Genomic DNA, 13984 nt, shown 5'->3' with positions numbered 1-13984 from the left:
CTGTCCTTCATTACCGCTTCATTTTTTCTGATAATGGTCATCTGTTTGACCTTGAGCACTGCTCTTTGGAAGAATCACTTGACTCAATTTTCCTGTTGACTTATTCATGGTCTTCATCTACATCAAGACTCATTTTCTGCCCATGTATTAAGATTGGAATTATCTGTTTGGCAATTACATTTTTATTCTAATTAGTAACTTTTTATAGCAGCCTGTCCCTGCTATAGAGAGATAATATAGTATCTCAAAACTCTTCAATGGTTTACTGTATTTGTTTAGGACTTTCTTTGCCAATTCCCACTGTCAGTTCCTTGGAAGTTGGTTTTCTCTTGGCTTAGTTTGGTGCTTCTATTTCATGCTGTTAATTTTCATCAGATATTTGGTGATTCTTGTTTACTTCAGTATTAAATGGCATTCAAATTCTAGATTGATCATCATTGGTTACTGAAGTGTGTCTTCTCAGGACAAATGATAATCCCTGTTTTTTTTTTTTATTTTCTTGATCTTCTTTTTGACATATATGCAGTTACACATTCTTCTAGTCTCATCGCTTTCTAGTCAATCTGATTTCATTTGATTTATAGTTTCTATCAATTCCTCACTGTCCCAGTTCGCTGCTTGTACCCTTCTCTAAATCCAGTGCTATCATGGGTTTATTATTATTTTAATAACTTTTGTTTCATTTCAAAGGAGAATGGGAAAGAGAAGTAAAAATTCAATTCAGGTTTTTTCAACTTACAAAACAATTATTTATCTCCCTCCACATATGTCATGGCTGTTGAAAATAACAGACAGATGTCTCTGAGGATTTCCCCCTGGCTCAGCGTGAGCAGGACTCACCTGGGGTCATTGTCTAGAGGAACTTCTAGTGACTCAGTGTCTGGGTCTCAACTTTGACATTTGGTATCGCTCATCTTGTCATAACGGGCTAGTGTATAAGCCTTGATGCCAATGTATTAATTTAAAACATAATAGCCCACCTCTTCACCGACTTCATTTGTAAAACAATTAGTTGCCTGAAGTTTATAAGCAGAACTCCTTACTATAAGAATTAAAACACATTTTTCATTTAATTTTGTATACGTTTAAAGTACTAAAATGTTCAAAATGAATGTTTTTTATTTTATAATCGCCAAATTAAAGATAGACCGTACAAGGTGTTTCTTGAGAAACATAAATGGCACGAAACTACAACATTCTGGTTGGCCTGGCCAATGACTTCTTTCTTTAGCAGATGATCATCAGAAGCAAGATTATAATCACAAGTTTGTTTGGGAAACCTGGAATTGGGGCAGGAAGAGCTAGTGGAATGATTTACTGGTCAGTGCTTCAAGGAGCTGAAGAGTCGTCTAGTAGGGTGATACCTTTATCTTCACGAAAAGGTTGCACCTACTAGGAGGACTAGTTTCCCCATCAGTTGATTAGAGTTCTACTAGTCCCAGCGAGTATGACGCAAATACTGCAGATAAGCTGTCCACCTGACCCCTGCTTTTCAGTGTTTCCTCACAGCTGCCTTCTGACCGTGAAGTTGCCACAGCTTCCTCTGACAAGAGGGCCGAGCCAGCCCTGGATCTCAAACTTACAGAGGTCACTCTACTCCTTACCTAATAATCCCACTGTTTATCCAGGGTTGCGTCACCCATTTTGGGTTCATTGGTGTCCTGAGGTCTTATAGGGGTTTGTTACCCACAGACAGTAACAGATGATGCTGAGAAAAACCTTACAGCATGGATATGCATCACTCCTCTAGGCCGGCAATGAAGGGGTGGAGTGCTAGGTGTAGACAGTCAGTCCTCTTGGGTTCAAGTAACAGGAGAGTCTCACTTGAGTTGGGGCCAGTCAGCTCCCCTGTCCCATTTTTTGAGATAATGTAACTCTTCTCTGGCACCACAAACTCAGCTCTCCATTGGCTTTATTTGCAGAAAATTAGCTGCAAATTTTATTATTTATAAACAAGACTCCTTAGAAGAATGAAAACATGATTTCCCATTCAGTTCTTTATATAATGCTTAAAAGGCTGAAATAAACACTTAAGCCAAGAATATTTAAGATACAGTATTGGGTAAACAGCAGGGCTTCCTTCAAGATTTCTTTTGGAGAATTTGTACTCTGAAAATGAGCAGAGCAGAAGTAATGTCACTCTGTCCTCCCACTTCATACCCTATGAGGTCAGATCTGCCCACTTTGTTCTCCAGGTTCTCCTGTAAGAGCTAAAAAATCATAATATTAGTAGAGCTGACCCTTGCTGTATGCTGTGTGCTGTTCTAAATGTTTTATGTAGAGTCGCTCCTTTAATACAGAACACACATATCTTTTGCAGTTGTGAAGATGACCTCTCTGAGGACAGAGAGGAGCTCCTGCATGGGATTTCAGAGCTGGACATCAGCAACTCGGATTGTTTCCCATCCCAGCTGCTAGTCCATGGGGCTTTAGCCTTTCCCCTGGGGTTAGATTCCTACCATGGCTGTGTCATTGCAGCTGCCCGCTATGGCCGGGGCCGGGTGGTCGTGACTGGCCACAAGGTATTATTCACCGTTGGTAAACTGGGCCCCTTTCTGCTCAATGCTGTGCGCTGGCTGGACGGAGGCCGCCGAGGCAAGATCGTGGTGCAAACAGAGCTGAGGACACTGAGCAGCCTGCTCGCAGTGGGGGGCATAGACACCAGCATCGAGCCCCACCTGACCAGTGACGCGAGTGTCTATTGCTTTGAGCCCGTGAGTGATGTGGGAGTCAAAGAGCTGCAGGAGTTTGTAGCAGAGGGTGGGGGCCTGTTCGTTGGCGCCCAAGCCTGGTGGTGGGCCTTCAAGAACCCTGGAGTGTCCCCTTTGGCTCGGTTCCCAGGAAACCTCCTCCTCAATCCCTTTGGCATCAGCATCACAAGCCAAAGTCTCAATCCAGGGCCCTTTCGTACTCCGAAAGCAGGGATAAGGACCTATCACTTCCGCTCTACCCTGGCCGAGTTCCAGGTCATAATGGGCAGGAAGAGAGGGAATGTGGAAAAGGGCTGGTTGGCCAAGCTGGGCCCAGATGGCGCCGCGTTCCTGCAGATCCCTGCGGAAGAGATCCCTGCCTACATGTCTGTGCACCGGCTCCTGAGGAAGCTGCTGAGTCGATATCGGCTCCCAGTAGCAACCCGAGAGAATCCCGTTATCAACGACTGCTGCAGGGGCGCCATGCTCTCCCTGGCCACTGGTCTGGCCCACTCGGGAAGCGACCTCTCTCTGTTAGTCCCAGAAATTGAAGATATGTACAGCAGCCCCTACCTGCGCCCCTCAGAAACTCCTATCACCGTTGAGGTCAACTGCAACAATCCAGGTACGGAAGGCGGTGTGGGAGCTCAGCCTGTGGGAAGTGGGGGAATGGGGCATGATGGCTTCAGCACCTCATTTCAGGGATCTGATCACCTCCACGGGGCCATCTCCATCCTTTGCCATGTGCTTTCAAGGAGAAAGGGGTTGGGGTTTTAGGTAATGTTTGCAAGAGCCAAGTCAGGGCAGCATGGAGGGGGAAAGATGTGCAGAGCTCATGAAGGGGCTCTGGGAATGCTGGGTGGAGATGGAACTGCGGAGGAGGGATAAAGTCTGCTCTTCCTATGCTTTTGGCAGGCACCAGATATTGCTGGATGAGTACCGGGCTCTACATCCCTGGGAGGCAAATTATAGAAGTCTCACTGCCTGAAGCTGCTGCCTCTGCTGACCTGAAGGTAAGGCCATGCCCCATCTCACCACGTAACATGGAACCTGAATAGTCTTGCTCTCACAGTTGGTGTCTTATTTGATCCTCATAAAAACCCCATTGGTAATACAGGGCATGTGCTTTTCCCTTCATTTTAAGGATGAAGCAACTAAGGTGCAGAATAGCTAAGTGATTGATTTAAATGTGTAGATCTGATACATTTCAGAGCCGAGGACTCCACCCTACCCAACTTCTGGCTCAGGTTTTGTGCTTTTAATTTATGTCGTAGAGTGAGGACTAAGAAAGGTAGCGAATGGAAGCCACCCTGACATGGAGGAGAATTCAATAAATCTTAGTTCACTTTCCACCCCAGATGCATCTCCCATTGTAGCACAAGATCTCTCTGAGTCTGGCCTGGGATGCCAGAGACTGTTCCTTGCTTGCCCAGGCCACCTTTGGCTCTGTCAGTTTCACATACACACACTCTATTCACAAAATTAAGTTTTCCTGCTCTATCCCCCTTGAGGGTCATTGTGATGGTTAGGGTCCATTCTGTGCTTCGTCTGTCCTGGAATTTGTTTAGCGTACACCCAGGGAAACAATCCCGGATTCCACTGAGTACAGGGGTCACTCCATCGGCCCAGGAATGGGGACCTTGGGGAAAGGAGGGACTGAATCAACCCTCCACTACATCAGCCAGTCACACCACCTCCACTGGGCCTCCTTTCTTGTAGCACCCAAAAGGCAGGATACCAGTGCTCCATTCCCAATGCCAGAATCACCACCGTGGAATAGGCAGCCTAGGATTCCATCTGTTGCAGAGACACCCAGGCACCCTTTGTGGGATTGTGGGTTACCTCTGGTGCCCCTCACATCAGCGTGTCACCATGACCCTTTGTGGAGCTGTTTGACCCCCCTAGCAGGATCTTTACACATGATTCGCTGCATGCAACCTCAAGGAATGATCCAATTTCATGGGGCACACACAGTTCATAAGTGGCCATGACCCTTCCTGTCCTCCCCTCCTGGGCACTCTCCCCTTCTGCCCATACTCTTCTCGTGGTGACTCTGGGGGGGTATCTGTCTGCTCCAGGTACAGATTGGCTGCCACACTGATGACCTGACCAGGGCCAGCAAGCTGTTCCGAGGCCCACTGGTGATTAACCGGTGCTGCTTGGACAAGCCCACGAAATCCATCACCTGCCTCTGGGGTGGCCTCCTCTATATCATCGTGCCTCAGAGCAGCAAACTGGGTTCCGTGCCCGTCACCGTTAAGGGGGCTGTGCATGCTCCGTACTACAAGCTGGGTGAGTGGAAGCTGTGGAGCGAACCCCGAGGGAAGGGGAGAGCTGCGGGTGAGGAGGTCCCTTGGGACTGTTTGGTGTAAGAAGAAAGTTTGGATTAGGGGAGGGAAGGAAGGTCAGCTTCCTTAGATTCAGCTTTGGGGCCAAGGAAATAAAGACCAAACTCCATCCATGGGGACTTCATAGAGTAGAGATGGGGATATGTTTGCTCATGACCTTGATGTTCTCCTCCTGGGGTTCAAGTTGTATGTTTTAGTGTAAGGGATTTGGGAACGTGCGTTTAAAGTTCCATGGCCTCTCTTCCTAGGGGAGACATCCCAGGAGGAGTGGAAGAGGCGTATCCAGGAGCATCCAGGTCCCTGGGGAGAGCTGGCTACAGACAACATCATCCTGACAGTGCCAACCGCAAACCTCCGAACCCTGGAGAATCCTGAGCCGCTGCTTCGCCTCTGGGACGAGGTGATGCAGGCTGTGGCACGGCTGGGGGCCGAGCCCTTCCCTCTGCGCCTGCCTCAGAGGATTGTTGCCGATGTGCAGATCTCAGTTGGTGGGTGCTCTGGGCGAACCAACCCTCTGTGCATGCTGCCCCTAAGGGCCTCCCTTTTCCTTCAACAGCCATGCAGTGGGCAGCCAATGGGGTAAAAATATTTTTCTAGTAAGACATAAGATGTAATCCTTGTGATTTAAATGGAAATGAAAACATGCACCAAAAAAAGACTCGGCCACTTCCCCCCACAAAAAATTAGAAAGTACATAAATGTTCAATAATTATGGAATGGTTAAGTAAGGTATCATGAACTTTAAATGGAGATTAAGGAAGCCATTTAAAGTGATATTTCGATAGCATAAGGAAATGTGACCAAAAAAGCAGGCTCTAGAAGTGTATCTATGCAGTTTGTTAATAGACGTAACAGTTGAAGGCAGCATGTCAAGAGACGGCATCAGACAGTGGGAATGATACGGAAAACAAGTCCTGGGCTTCACAGATGTCCACCAGGGACTTCAGGAGTGGGTAGAAATGGTGGAGGGCCTCCGTCTGGGTCACAGTTGTTGGGAGAAGGAATTTGACAACTTTGAGAAGGCATGAATAAAGAAATGTTTGCCAGTGGGTCAAGAGGCCTAAAAAACGAGGGGGTATATAGAAATTAAAGAACCATGGCCATCTTCCTAGACCCTAATCTTCTTGGCTTCCATAGATGATCATGATAAAGTAGTATCAGTGTGGGCGACTCGATATCTAAATAATGAGAGGGGACCACCTGCAACAGGTTCTTAATTTTGAGGGGCCTGGCCTCGTGGCGTAGTGGTTAAGTTTGCATACTCCGCTTCCGCGGCTCAGGGTTTGCAGGTTTGGATCCTGGGTGCAGATCTAGCACCACTTGTCAAGTCACACTGTGGCGGCATCCCACATAAAATAGAGGAAGATTGGCACTGATGTTAGCTCAGGGCCAATCTTCCTCACAAAAAAAATAAAAGAAGAAAGTTCTTAATTTTGAGAAAACAGTATAATGACACGGGTTCATATGCACAAAGCACTCTCTTACAAATAGAAAAATTGAATAGTAACGTGAATGGCTATTTATAACCTGCATCACCTCCTGTAGCCACACTCTCAGGTCAGAGTGAGGATGAAGGCGTTATTACAGAATGGGAGGGTAAGGAGGAAAGCCCAGGAGGGGCTCAGTTTGGATTGCCCTTCTGAGCATTATGGGGTTCCTGAAGTCATCGGGGGCTACAGGTTGTTTTGAGATACAATACAGAGAAGAATTTTGTAAGACAGATGGAGAATGCTCTAACCCTTTCTTCCTCCCTCCTGCATTTTCCAGGCTGGATGCATGCAGGCTACCCCATCATGTGCCATCTGGAATCTGTGCAAGAGCTCATCAATGAGAAACTCATCAGAACCAAGGGGCTGTGGGGCCCCGTGCATGAGCTCGGCCGCAACCAGCAGCGGCAGGAGTGGGAGTTCCCACCACACACCACAGAGGCCACCTGCAACCTGTGGTGTGTTTATGTGCATGAAACGGTCTTGGGCATTCCTCGAGGCCGTGCCAATATTGCTCTGTGGCCCCCAGTTCGGGAGAAAAGAGTCAGAATCTACCTGGGCAAGGGTCCCAATGTGAAAAACTGGAATGCGTGGACTGCACTGGAAACGTATTTACAGGTACTGCGCAAGAATGGAGAGGCATGGGAACCCCCTACTGTGGGGCTCACCAGAGCAGCATTGTTACGTGGTGGTCTAGTGACCCAGGAGTCCTTCCACTATGGCCGTCTGCCACACGAGGCCTCGGGAGACCCTGACAAAGCCATGTGACAGTCCTATGTGATGATGCCTCTCAGTGCATCACTTAGCATGATTCTAAAGTGGCCTTAATTGCCTCAGCCCCACCCTCACCCCATGATTTTGAAGAGATTCGTGAGACTAGGCAGAAAGCACTAAGAAAGGTTAAAAAATTTTGGAGGCAAATGTAGTATAAATATAATTACGATCACCGGCTTTAAACACAGATAGACCTGAGATTGAAGCCAAACTATGCTATTTAAAACTGTCTAAAACCAAACTACCCCTACACACATACTCAATACATGGGATAGGACCTATGTTTTTTCCTTAGATGAGTATACCATGTCCTCATCATGACTTGGCAGTGCCTCGGGTTCCACCTTGTAGGCAACCCAGGATTCCTCACTGGCCTGGACATGGAGGTTGCCTTTGCCTTTGAATTATCATTCAGCACCCCACGTCCGTCCCCCTGAGTCCCTGGATCCATTCCCAGCTCACTGTGGAGAGTGTCATCACCTGGGATTCTGGAACTCACTCTCAGGCCAGGCGCACTCTATTCTGGTTCTTCTGCCTGCCTGAGTTCCTCTCTGCTCATTCCCACTGCCACGAGAATGACAGTGAAACCCCCAGGGCGACTCTACTCTAACCTTGTCGTTGGGGCTGCTTCACCCCAGGGATAGAAGCTCCTCATCTGTGAGATCAAGTTGAGGTTGGTCTCGGGAACTGCCAACGTCCCTCTCAACCCTAAAGGTCCATAACACAGCCTAACGTGGGCTGCTTCCAGTGGCCTCAGGATGGCTGCCTTTTTCTAAAATTATGCCTTACTCTTAATTCTAGACTTTACATAGTCTTCTGCCTCTACTGGACTCACCTTTTTCCCCAAAGGCAATTTTAGTAGCCTTGCAAATTCACACAGACCTATGATTAATGAGGATTGTGTCACAATAAGAGTAGGAGTTCCCCAGTTATTGGGGTTTAAATTTGCAACTATGAAAGAGGTAAGGTTTTTCTCACTTCAGCTCGTTTTGAAGCCTTGTGTAATATCCGATCACCACTTTCATAATCTAGTGAGATATATGAATAATGCAATTGGTGGTAAATACTGATAATAATCATGGCAGTTATGACCGCAACATCATTTATGGAGTGTCCGTTTTTGTCAAGCACTGTGCTAGCTCAGAGACCCTTCTTAAGATTAGAATATGCAAGAGCAGCATGTAGGGCCAGCAGGTAAACAGGAGAGGGGGCAGTGATATGAAAGCAGCGTCCGAAGAGTTAAATGCTTTCAGTTCCTTGATTAGAGTGTTTGTTGCATCTTCTTTTTATAGATGAAGTGTCTCATCCTATTGCTGCTTTCTCTTCCAGCTCCAGGAGGCCTTTGGGTGGGAGCCATTCATCCGTCTCTTCACCGAGTATCGGAACCAGACCAACTTGCCCACAGACAATGTTGACAAAATGAATCTGTGGGTGAAGATGTTCTCCCACCAAGTGCAGAAGAATCTGGCTCCCTTCTTTGAGGCCTGGGCCTGGCCTATCCAGAAGGAAGTGGCTACCAGCCTGGCCTATCTGCCTGAATGGAAGGAAAATATTATGAAATTATACCTCCTCACACAGATGTAAGGAGTGCCCAGCGAGGTGGCAGGTAGAGAGGTTTGGGGAGGTAGGCAGAGATGGGGATTCACTCCTCGACCTCTGTCTCTTAGGGTTCTAGCCTTGTCCCCCAGCTCATTGGCCCTGGGTCCTATTGCATAGTTCTGTGTCTAGGAAGTGGGTTAAGAACAAAGCAAAAAGGGGAATCAGAATTTCTCAGGAGCAGGGCCTTGTGTGGATGAGTCTTGTTCCTCTGCTCTGAGCTATATCGGCCCAGTTCTGAGAGCTTCGGCACCTGCTTCTATGACACCCCTTGCTTCAACCATCATGGGCCATAGTCCATAGAGGGTAGTTCTCATCCTGGCATCCTGAGGGCTCTCTGGGCTTTTATTTTTAATCAGTAGTTCTAAAAACTCTGACCACAGAATCCAACTGAAACAGAAATTTAACACGATAACCAGACCAGCTCCCTGATGGCTTGTATACTTGGCGTCTTGAGTGGTCTTCAAAGAGCTTGAAAAGCAATCTGATGTGCGAGAAAGAGCCCATAGCTAGGGTTAGCTCTTGGGAAAGTCATTTTATGTCTGTACTCCCATTTCTGTGTGTGAGATGAGGATAAAAATCCGTGCCTCACAGAGTTATGAAGACTCAGATTGATAATTCTAAAGAGGTTTGTGAATACGGTGCACCCACTCTAAGGGACTGTTTTATTTCGTGCTGGTGCACAGAGTAGGGAGCGTGCTCCTTCTCATTCTCTTGCCACAGCCTAGAGGTTATGATCATCATCTCTCACACTGACTCGCTGTGTCAAATCCCAGTTCCTTCACCTATTGGTGGTATGATGCTGGACAAGTTGCTTAACTTCTCGGCAAATCGATTTCCTCACCTGTAAAGTGGGATCTATTTCATAGGATTATTGTGAGGATTAAATCAGTACAGCTAAAAGTGACTAGAATAGTATGTGCTAGTTAGTAGGTACTGAGAAAAATGTTAGCGGTCATTATTGTTATCTAATAACTCAATGTCATTTTAAAGCTAGACTTCGCTTTTAGATGGCATTTACAGAGGCAGTGTCATTAATCCTATCCCATCCTGTCCTTTATACACCAACCTCTGAAAGGATTCTGGTATGTTCACTTTATAAATCTAAAGGAAGGGCTCTAAATTCACAGTGGGGTCTTAAAAGCTACTTGGGGTTTGGTCTCTTTATTCAATTCTCTTTCAGGTAAAATTCCTTCTTTAATTAAATCAAGAGTGGAAGTCACTTGAGAAACCAGAATAATTCCATGAGGGTGTTTGTCTTTAGTGAATGATGGGCATTCGGCTTAGTGATGGTGTTTATATTTCTATAGTGACACAGATCCTGTCACTGTCAAGAGTTTTCGTTTTGGCAGATTCAGTCCTCACACATGTAGAAATCTTTACTTTGCAACAAGCTAATTGCATACAGCCGACCCAAATTTCATCTAGTTACAACACATTCAAAGATTTTCTTAGGTTTTCTTGTAATCTTATTCAGAACCTCCCATTTCTTTGTAGTTTTAACTGTGAGTTGGGGCTGTAGGATTAATGTTGTATACATCCAGCAAGTTTTCCTTTAGCTAACTTCTTTTTACTTGGTTATATTAAAACATCATTTTATTTGTTTTACTGGCAGTTGGGTAGATGCATAGACAATAATATTTGACCTAGATGTTGTTTTTCTTTGGATTCCTTTATCATGTCATTTCTCAGTCTAGAATTATTTTCCCTTATTGAATATCTGTCATCTAGATGTTTTAAACATAGATGTTGAATATTCATTCAACATTTAAAATAATTACTATCAATTAATGGAGTGTTGAGTATGCCAAGTATTGTACTGGTTCCTTTCTATAGATGGTTTTATTTAATCTTCACGATAATCTTATGAGATGGAAATTTATCATTCCCATTTTAGGAATTAGTGAACTGAATTTTATGGAGATCAAGTAAATTGCCTAAGGCTACGTTGCTAATAAGTGGGGGATCTGGGGTTTGAACCCAGGCATTCTGATTACAGAATGGGTATTAGTAACTACAGTGCTTTGAATAACCAAATAAATGAGTGAATGAAGAAACCAAGCAACAAACAGAGGGACCTCTATGTCCCTACCTGCCAGAGCTTTGGCTGCTTGTACTTACCCCTTATCTAATTTTATCACAACAAAAAGTCTCTTTGTTTATCCCAAATGCCAGTGCAAAGGAAGAATTTGAGCTAGGCACCTGAAGTGCTTCCCAATAGACAGTGCTGGGGTGACCCTTTAGCATCATGCAATTCTTTTAGGTTCTGGCTTATTCAGGTTCCAGTCATTCTCTCTAGGGCACCATGAAAGCCTTTTGCTAGCTTATTGGATTTTGAATCATGGGTTATTTTCGTAAAGTGTCTGACTCCCCAATGTCCCAGACAGTGCATGTTCTCAGAGGGGAAATTAGATTCTCAGTCATTTAGAATAATATTTGTATCCTTTCTGGCCGTTGTTAATCCATTTTCAGCAGTACAGCCCCGGGGATCTTCTAAAAATGTAGAGCTATCCATGTCACTCCCCTGTCTAAAAGCATCCAGTGGGACTTTGAATTTAAGATGATGCACTGAATATGTAAGTTTACCTCCCCTCCCTCTCCAGGCCCCACTGAAACGGAAGTCAAGAAATGCAAAAGAGAATTGACACATCTCAGCAAAGAAACATGAACGGATTTGGATATAAGTGAAGAGGATCTCAACACATTTCTGGAAGAGAGAAAACAGATGAAGCATGATAATGAAGGAAAGTGAAGGCACCCTTCAGACAGGACAAGATAACCCCAAAGAGACTTGGGCACCTGAAAAGTCTGTCTGCTAAAGAATTATGCCAGTTGTAAAATTGAACCCCATCCCATTCCACCCCAACCCTTGTACACAGAACACAGCAGTCTACAGTTGCTGCCAGTTAAAAATATGTTGTTGTTGTTGTTATTGTTATTGTTTGTGTAACGGAATTGAACAAACTGCCTGAGGAGGTAGGAGTTGGTGCAGCAGAATCAAATTTCGCTTTTCGTGGAAATAAGTGACCCCTCTAGCCTATTAGCTAATTCTCTGACAGTTAAAACCCCTCCTTCAGTACACAAGTGCTTCTAGTCTTAGAAGAGGCTTACTGGAGAAATAGAAGAAATAGACCCAACCATACAAGAACAGAGGAAACCCACACCAGCTCCTATCAAAGTCCTCACTTATTCTGATTCTTAAATGCAAACGGTCAGCTAGGAATTCTCAGACACTGGGCATCTAGCGGGATAGGGCAGGCCAGGGGAGAAGCACGTAAGGAAAACAGCAAATTAGAATTAGGACAATTGAAAATACAACAAACTCTGGAGGAAACAAAGTTAACATGGAAAAAACAATTTAAAAATCTAACCATATCTTCAGAGAGATCTGAGGTGCATTTGTCAGATGAAAACAGGATGCTACAAGAAAGGAAAAACTGAGAATAAGAATAACCCTTTGAAAATGAAATAAAACTGCCAAAAATATCCAGTAGACAAGCTGGAAGATAAAGTTGAGGGAATCTCCCTAGACAGAGAGCAAAAAGATAGAGCAGAAAATATGAAGAAAGGAAAGAGACATAGACAATCCATATCTAACCATTAGGAGTTTCTGGAAGAGAGAACATAGAAAATATAAGTGAAGAGATGAAGAGGAAAAGGATTGAAAACAGAAGAACAGGGGGCCCCAGTACAACCGACATCTAGACACAGTCTTGTGAAATTTTCGAATATTAAGGATGGAGGGAAGACGTTAAAAGTACCCCGAGAGAAGGTAAAAGTAGGTCACCATCATTAGCTCAACTAAAAAGGCATGAGAAATAGACTGACAGCAGATTTTTTAACAACACTGAAATGGCAGTGGAGCAATATCTTCACAGATCTTACAGAAAATTTGTGTACCCAGAATTCCATAGCAAGCCAAACTGTCAAGAGGCAAGTCAAAATAAAGACATTTTCTGACATGCAAGTTTTCAGAAAGTCTGCCTCCTTTGCACCCTTATTGAGGAGGTACCTTGAGGAAGTTCTCCAGCAAAATGAGGATGGAAACCAGGAAAAAGGAAGAAATGGAATCCGGAAAACAGTGGATCTCACCCAGATGTCTCTCACTCTAGAGTGACAGATATCCAGCAGACCCATTTCAGATGAGAATGCACAGTCTCAGGCTCTCTGGGAAGAATCTGCATTCTGTGCCATACACAGTATCATTGAGAAGCTGAATGGGAATATGGAAGACCTGCATTCTTTAGTCAACAATAAAGAAAGGCAAAACAAAATTATGTTAAGAAATTCAGGTCCAATTATAAAACAAACACAAAAAATGCTCATGGAATGTGTTTTGATTTGACATTGGCGGTAGGTATGTTTCCTTTCAGGTGGCACAAGCATCATGGCATTGGATGTATGTGGAAGAAAATATCTTAGCTTCTACTTGGCTCTCAGTAAACAGTATTTACATAGCCAGAATAATGTAGATGCTATTTATTGGCGTTCAGTGTTCTGATCAGCCGATAGACAAACATGAAAGGCTTAAATTTTTTATTCAGAACTGAAATTGAAAGTAATTAATCCTGAGAAGTTAAGGAAAAAGAGAGCAGAAAGAGGTTGACAATTAGTTGGAGGGAGAGAGGTAGAAGGAAGAGGAGGGCTACTTACCTATTCAAAGTGGGGATGAAAGAAGAAAGTCTACAGTTGATGGAACAAGAACAAGAGGATTGGCATACTGTTCAAAGCTATAAATCAAGCCAATGGAAGTATTAAAAATGACATATCTATCAAAAATCGGGGACAGGATAGGCAAAGGTGGGGATGGTGTAAGTTAGATCCTTATCTTTTGTAATGAGGAATTATTAAAGATTATCTAAAGTTAATAAGTCAAATTATTGTTGAAACATATTATTTAATGTTAGGAAGTTAGTTATCAAAAGATCTAAAAATAGCAATTGTTAAATGCTTTGCCTCTAGGGAATGGGACTAGAGTTAAAAAGCCGGGGGAGGGGAGAGGGGAACCGTGTTTTTGATTTTAAGTCCTGTACTATTTAATTTTTTACCTTGTGCATGTATTCAAAAAATTTTTAATAAACTCAAATAA

The 13984-nt window shown here is 44.4% G+C and overlaps 1 protein-coding gene across 5 annotated transcripts in view; it reads left to right on the top strand.

Moving 5' to 3' along the window:
* TCAF1 (TRPM8 channel associated factor 1) overlaps positions 1-13984 on the top strand; it is a 47677-nt gene extending 33693 nt beyond the window's left edge. For 4 of the 5 annotated variants that reach the window (XM_046668821.1, XM_046668823.1, XM_046668822.1 and 1 more), the window contains exons 3-9: positions 2321-3315; positions 3606-3703; positions 4769-4982; positions 5287-5526; positions 6806-7143; positions 8629-8879; positions 11499-13984. In XM_046668821.1, the coding sequence (XP_046524777.1) occupies positions 2321-3315; positions 3606-3703; positions 4769-4982; positions 5287-5526; positions 6806-7143; positions 8629-8879; positions 11499-11508 (2146 nt within the window). In that variant the 3' untranslated portion in view covers positions 11509-13984. Of the gene's footprint in view, positions 1-2320; positions 3316-3605; positions 3704-4768; positions 4983-5286; positions 5527-6805; positions 7144-8628; positions 8906-11498 lie in introns of all 5 variants that reach the window. The other variant, XM_046668824.1, reaches the window with a different exon arrangement.

Source organism: Equus quagga, chromosome 8 (genome assembly GCF_021613505.1).
Source record: "Equus quagga isolate Etosha38 chromosome 8, UCLA_HA_Equagga_1.0, whole genome shotgun sequence".
In the NCBI taxonomy this organism is placed as follows: domain Eukaryota; kingdom Metazoa; phylum Chordata; class Mammalia; order Perissodactyla; family Equidae; genus Equus; species Equus quagga.
Note: the sequence above shows the minus strand (reverse complement) of the source record. Positions and strands in the feature narration are given on the sequence as shown.